The sequence below is a fragment of the Alosa sapidissima genome, chromosome 15 (assembly GCF_018492685.1).
Source record: "Alosa sapidissima isolate fAloSap1 chromosome 15, fAloSap1.pri, whole genome shotgun sequence".
Taxonomy (NCBI): Eukaryota; Metazoa; Chordata; class Actinopteri; order Clupeiformes; family Clupeidae; genus Alosa; species Alosa sapidissima.
Window position 1 is genome coordinate 25,528,729 of NC_055971.1, and position 6,566 is coordinate 25,535,294.

Here is a 6,566-nt window from a genome sequence, read left to right on the forward strand (position 1 = left end):
CTCTGGCTGCTAGTCCCTGAAGCCCACCTTAGCGAGCTAAAAGAAGCTCTAAATCAATTAGGGCCTTCAAACCCCATAAAGCGCCGGCCTTCTGAAGCCCACCAAAAAGATTATTGGCAAATGAATACAGATTTGTATCGAACAAGCTCGCCGAGAGTACATTTGCATCCTCTCATTTCCCTCTCACTCTCCCTCTCTCTCTCTCTCTGTCAAGTTCTCAGGGGATTTTCTACTTTACTTCTGCCCAAACTTGAAAAAGGCCTTGGTCATCAACAGGGTTAGATCAGTTGGAATCAACTCACACGTTTTCTTCTTTAATCTTTCTTCTTTGTTTTATTTAGCTTCTCATGTTCAATTATGATTTGTTATTAGTTAGCTTTGGTTACAATTTGCAGTTGTGCAAATAATCAGAAGTTTAACTCAAATTAAATTAGTTTACATCAGGCTATGTCAGATTGCGTCAGGTTGAAAACCTTTACAAGAAAGAGAAAACAAAACACAAAATACAGCAATTACCAAAAACTGCCTACCTTCAAATATACAAACAAATATAAAGTTCTCCTTAACCTTACATTCATTTAACTATGCAACATTACTACAAAAGCACAGTCACTACCGTGGTTTTACTCCCATGCTACTACTATCATGCTATTACATGAGCTAACATGAGCACAAGGCAGTTAGAAATTAGCTATGTTAACTTTAGCACTCTTATCAACAAAATTTGCATTTAACATTAAACAACTGAAATATATTAACATCAAAACCATCATCCTACCAGTAGCATCCCTGGAAATGCCCAGCAAGTAAAGTATTTCCCCACTTCACCCTTTATCTTCAATAATAATTCACCATGTGCTTCTCAGCTAAACTTCACAGCTTCTTACTACATGTGCTTGAAGATAGCTCTGCACTTCCTGCTTTCTGGCATGAGAACTGTAAAGTCTCCACTTCCCTTTTCAAAATAAAAGTCTCTTTTTTTTTTTTTCACTCAAAACAAAAGTCCCTTTCCACTTGCGATCCAACAGCACACCTCCCACTTGAGCTCCTGGTTCCAGAACCCAAGGAGGTCACGTCCTGTTTCTCTGGAGCGTGCCGGATCTTCTCTTCATTGCTCCTCCACAGGAATCAACACAACAAGACGTCTGACGTCTCTGTGTAGGACTGTAGCAGGGATCTTGTTGTTCTTTGCTGCTGGAGTACTCCTACTATGTTCTTCATGGGATGGCTTCTTGATCATGACTGGATAGCTGGGAAACGTCCTGACTTTGACGTCTCTCACGACTCCTTTCTCGTCAGGACATGCACTGATCACTCTGCCTACTTTGAACTGACCTCTTAAGGCGTTCTGATCCGCAAGCCACACAACATCTCCTACTGCAACATTCCTCTCCTTCGTGTGCCATTTGCTTCTAACGAAGAGGTTCGGGCCTGCCAATTGACACCACTTCTTCCAAAACTTATTTACCTCTGACTGGATCACTCGCAGCCTTTTGTAGGGGTAACCTTCAAACTGGAAGTCTCTTGGGTCTCCTCTCAAGCTCGACCGCCCCAGCAGGAGGGAGTTTGGAGTGATATACTCCACACAATCTTCTTGGCTTTGTGCTCTCGCATCTACAGGCCTCTCATTGGCCAGATTGGCTGCCATATACACAAACGTCTGGAATTCTCCCCATGTGAAGACTCCATTGCCCCCTACGTTCTGGAGTGCTCTCTTTACAGTTCGCACTGCCGCCTCAGCTGCTCCATTTCTATGAGGCGAGTCCGCAGGATGGATCTTCCAGGTCCACTTCGTGCCATGCTTGGCTGCCTTTTCCTCCAACCCTGATCTTTCCAGGTGCTCCAGGAACCGATACAGGTCTTCAAGGGCAGGTTTGGCCCCGACAAAGTTGGTGCCTGGGTCAGACCATACCTTGCTGGGGTGTCCCCTCAGCGACGTAAATCTCTGGTAGGCCAGCAGAAATCCTTCTGCAGACATATCACTGACAATATCAGCATGAATGGCTCTGGATGCCATGCAACTGAACACGATACCCCACACTTTCAGCCTTGCTCTCTTCTTCACCTCATCTTTCACTTCATATGGCCCAAATAGATCCACAGCAGTGAACTGAAATGGGGCTGCTGGTGTGGTCCGCTCAGGCGGTAAGTCACTCATTATTTGTTTGCATCTCTTTCCTCTCGCTTTTCTGCAGATGACACAACTGTCCACTACTTTTTTGGCTATCCTTCTTCCCTTAACCACCCAGGCTTTTCTTCTCATCCTCAACAGTGTTCCTGCTATACCCTCATGATTGACATTGTGTGCTTCTTGTGCAAGCAGTGTAGAAATCCATGCGTCTTGAGGGAGAATGGGCACTAAAGACTTATCTTCTCTGAAGGCCTGGATTCTGCCGCCGCAGAGAAGGAGTCCATCTTTGTGCTTAACCACCACTAGCCGGTTGAGAGTAGTGTCAGGGAATGTTATGCCTTCTTGAGCTGCGAAGGAGAGAGTTCTGAAGGCATACTCACAGTTTTCAACACTGAGAGTAAGAACTTTACATTCTCCTTTTGAGGGTGATGCCTCCCACTTTGATTTCTTTTGGGTCTGATATTTCAGGCCTAGCCAGATGTCAGCAGCCTGTCTTATCCAAGCAATGACATTCACCAGTCTGGACAAGCAACTAAACCTCTTCACCTCCAAAAGATTTTTGACAGCCGAACCGGTAAGTGTCTTCCTCATTGCAACTTCACCCTGTTTCACTCCTGGATCAATTTCTGATGCATCAGGGCAGACAGTCAGGTGAGTAGGTTCAGCACCATTCCTTTCAACAGAGTCTTCAGCTTTAGTGTGCTCCTGGGAGGTGACCCCGTGGCATCTCTTCACTTGACCTCTTGTCATTACTGCTGAAAAGGCCTTCCTCTGTAGCTTACTAATGCTGTCCCTTGCGTCAGCTACCACTTCCCTAGCTGACTTTATTGGCCATTCTTCTAATGGCTTCCTCAAAAAATCCGGTCCACTTTGCCATGTCTCTTGCAGATCTTTCAGAGAAGCTCCCCTTGTAATGGTGTCTGCTATATTGAGGTTCCCTGGGATCCACCACCAGTCTTCAACTGAGACAGACTTTTGGATTTCTCCTATCCTGTTGGCAAAGAACGTCTGGTAACCATAGCTGTCTCGCTGAATGGCTCCCAATACAGTCTGGCTGTCAACTAGATGAAACCAGCGCTCTATCTCCATCCGGCCATGCCTCTCCACATACTTTCTCAGTCTGGCTGCAAACACAGCGCCACAGACCTCAGCTTTTACAGCATCTCCTTTCTGGTCCAGTGGCGTCAGCTTGGCCTTAGATTCCAGCAACCTGATGTCTATACCTTCATCCGTTTCCCATCTAAGGTACAGAACAGCTCCGTAGGACTTGTCACTACCGTCTGAGAAGGTAATAGCCCAAGGTTTCCCCTTCCAGCCTAATGGTGTAAGGCTTCTCTGAAACTTTACTTGTCCCAGCTGTGCATACTCTTCAAACAGCTTGATGGCCTCCTCCCTAAGGCCCTCAGAAAGTGGCTTGTCCCAGGTGTTTTGGGCCAGATTTCCACTCCCTGCTTCCTGGAACGCTTTCCTAACGAGGATGGCACCTTTCTGCTTTAGTGGCGTTACCAGTCCAATTGGGTCATAGAGCCCAGCAACCTGACTCAGCAGTAGTCTTCTGGTAAGAGGATCAGGCGTTTTTGATCTCACCTCCTCCACAGACAGGTCTTGGCCCGTTCTCATCTTCCCTCTCCTTCTGGAGAAGTTGATTGATGCCATCATGTAGAGTTTGTCTTCCTCTGCTAGATATCCAATGCCTAATGCCTTGTTGTCCTCATCTCTCATCTGATTTGGCAGGACAAGCGTTTTGTGCTTCTCAGAGAGCGTCCTTGTCATGAGGTCTGTTACTCCATTTTCCTGCCTCCCACTTTGCGCAGACTGGACCCATGGCTTCAGAGAAAAACCACCTGCTTGGAGAATCTCCTCAATCTCCTTGGTCACTTCACTAAGTCTGTTTGCATCATTGTGGGATGTGAGGACATCATCCACGTAGCTGTCTTCCTCCAGCACCCTTCGTGCCTCCTCCAGGTGAACAAATTTGGTAAGCCTTGCTGTTTCACGCATAGCCAGCTGTGCTATGCATCCAGCAGGCCTGTCTCCTATATTCACCCTTGTGACGGCGTACTCCCCTATCTCTTTATCCTGCCGGTCCCTCCAAAGGAATCTGTGCAGATGCATCTCGCGTTCCTCCAGCCACACCGAGTTATACATCTTCCTGATGTCTCCTAAGGCTGCATGCACTCCTTTCCTAAACCTTAGCAGGACAGCTCTGATGGGGTTCAAGACATCTGGCCCTTTGAGCAGCAGGTCGTTCATGCTCACTCCCTTGAACTTTTGACTGCTGTTCCACACAAGGCGCACTGGAGTAGTGACTGAGTGGGGATTTGGTGCTACTAGATGACTCACGTACCAAACTGGTCCTCTCCAGTCCTCAATCATCTTCTTTGTGAGTCTCTTTGCAGCTCCACGGTCGACCATCTCGTGGACTTGAGCAGTGTAAGCAGCAAGCCACTCTGGTTCTTTCCTGAGCCTTCTCTCAGTTCTTAAGAAGGTGGCCTCAACTCCACTTCGGTTATTGGGAAGGCAAGCAGGGTCCATTATCCATGGATACCTTGCATCCCAGTGTGGAGACTTGCTGTGTTCATCCTCTATGATGTACGTAAGGCCATCTTTTATTATTTCAAGTTCCCTCTCCTCTGCTAAGGTCATCTCCTTTCCTCCAGGCTGACAATTCCCACAACGACATCCACCACATTTCGGCTCGCAGGCTGCACCGATAATGTCCCATTTCCACCATTCAAGGAAGTCACGGTGAGTTGCGGCTGTATGCCTAGATTCAACGATGGTGTCTTGAATGTGAAGTGTCTTCGTCATGAAGGGGACCTCAGTTGGGATCTCCTCATATTTGATGGCAGCTGTTCTCATAGAACGAGCAAAATGCGTCTTTGACTCATGTGCCGCCATGTTCACTTGCTCAAACAGATCAGGGTGTGCTCCGCCCACCGTCTTTCCAAGAGGACTCTCCCACAAGACGAGATCTCCCACAACTTTCACCCTTTGTGGGGCAAGTCTCCCTTCTCTGTGACTTATGAGCAATTCAATCTCCTCAGGTCTTCTTAGTTCCTCAAGTTCAACTTCTGGGAAGAATTTCCTCAGCTCTTCAGGCCTAACAACCTGGTGAACTTTGGCGATCTCCTTCAGCCCATAACAGATTAGTTCATGAGCCCTCTCAGTTCCCTTGGAGGTTTTGATTCGAACTCTGAGGAGGTATCTTCTTGTGGCTACTTTGGTAGCCATTCCACCAACTCCATGCACAACAAGTGTGATCTTCTCACTCCTAAGATTCAACCTGTTGGCTGCTTTATGAGTTATATAATTGGTGTCCGAAGCCAGATCCACAAGGGCTCCGATTTTCTGACCTGCATTGGCGGTCACTTCCATCAACATCATAATGACAGGGAGTTCTCTCAATCCACTTTCTTTGAGGAGGCTCACCTGGCACTTGGCAGGACAGCTAACCTTCAACGAGTTATTGGTGAAGGCCTTCCTGCATCTATCAGCTAACTCTGGGGTAAGTTCACACAAGAATTTCTTCTGTTCCTCAGTTAAGCTCTTTTTGTCTCTGTCCTCTGTCTGAGGTCTCTCAAGTTCACGTCTCCTGTTGTTTCCTCTTGGACAGAGAAAGAAGTGGTGATCCGAGGAGCCTCTTTTCTTGCAGTCTGCATTTCTGCACAGATAGGTGTCTCTGCAGCCATCATCAGACTTATGGCATCCCAAGCACTCCCTGCATGCACCAGTCCTTTTCACAGCAGCTTCCTTTTCTGATAGCTTCAGACCCTTGAACTTCTTGCAGAAGAAAATCCTGTCCTTATGTTTCTCATCTCCACAGATAATGCACCCATCCTCAGAATCCTCTTTCTTTGTGGCTTTAGTCGAGGCATATTTCTTTTTGAACTTCCTTTCTGCTTTGTCTGTCTTCTCTGGCTTGTCTGTGATTCGTAGGTGATCTAGCCTCTCGAAGATCTCCTCCTGCTTCTTCAGAAAAGCTAGGAGCATATCAAAGTGGTTGTCTTGAGTCACACCGTTGCTAGGGTCCACCATGAACATCAGCCAGTCCTTCTTCACAAACTCTGGAAGCTTGCTCTCTAACGACTTCACCACCAGTGGGTTTTTGATGGCGCCGGTACTTCCTAGATCTGTGAGATCAGCAAGTGCTTTCTCTATGGTCTGGATAAGGTCTACTACTTTTCTAGGTTGATTTCCTTTAACAGGTAAAATCTTCTCAAGCTCTTCAACGATTTCTAGAGCGATGGCATATTTATTACCATACCTATTTGCTAGCACTCTGAAAACATCATCTGCTGTGCTGTAGGTTGACAGGCGAAGATCTTTCACAATCTTTTCTTCTACACTATCAAGAAGCTGAATCTTTTTGACCTCTGGCGAACCGGTTGGCTCTCCCTGCTTCTGAAGGCTTTCCCAGTCTGACTTCCAGCGG

The 6,566-nt window shown here is 46.9% G+C and overlaps 1 protein-coding gene across 1 annotated transcript; it reads right to left on the reverse strand.

Moving 5' to 3' along the window:
• Positions 1–433: 433 nt before the first annotated feature.
• LOC121684228 lies at positions 434–3,134 on the reverse strand. Its single transcript, XM_042064208.1, has 2 exons — positions 779–3,134; positions 434–473 (listed from the first exon to the last, which is right to left on the reverse strand). Exon 1 carries the CDS (start codon positions 2,879–2,881, stop codon positions 1,109–1,111), a length of 1,773 nt encoding a protein of 590 aa, XP_041920142.1. The 5' UTR covers positions 2,882–3,134; the 3' UTR covers positions 434–473; positions 779–1,108.
• Positions 3,135–6,566: the final 3,432 nt, after the last annotated feature.

Excerpts from the sequence above, each read along its gene's own strand:
- LOC121684228 (XM_042064208.1), bottom strand. The coding sequence starts at position 2,881 with ATGACAAGAGGTCAAGTGAAGAGATGCCACGGGGTCACCTCCCAGGAG.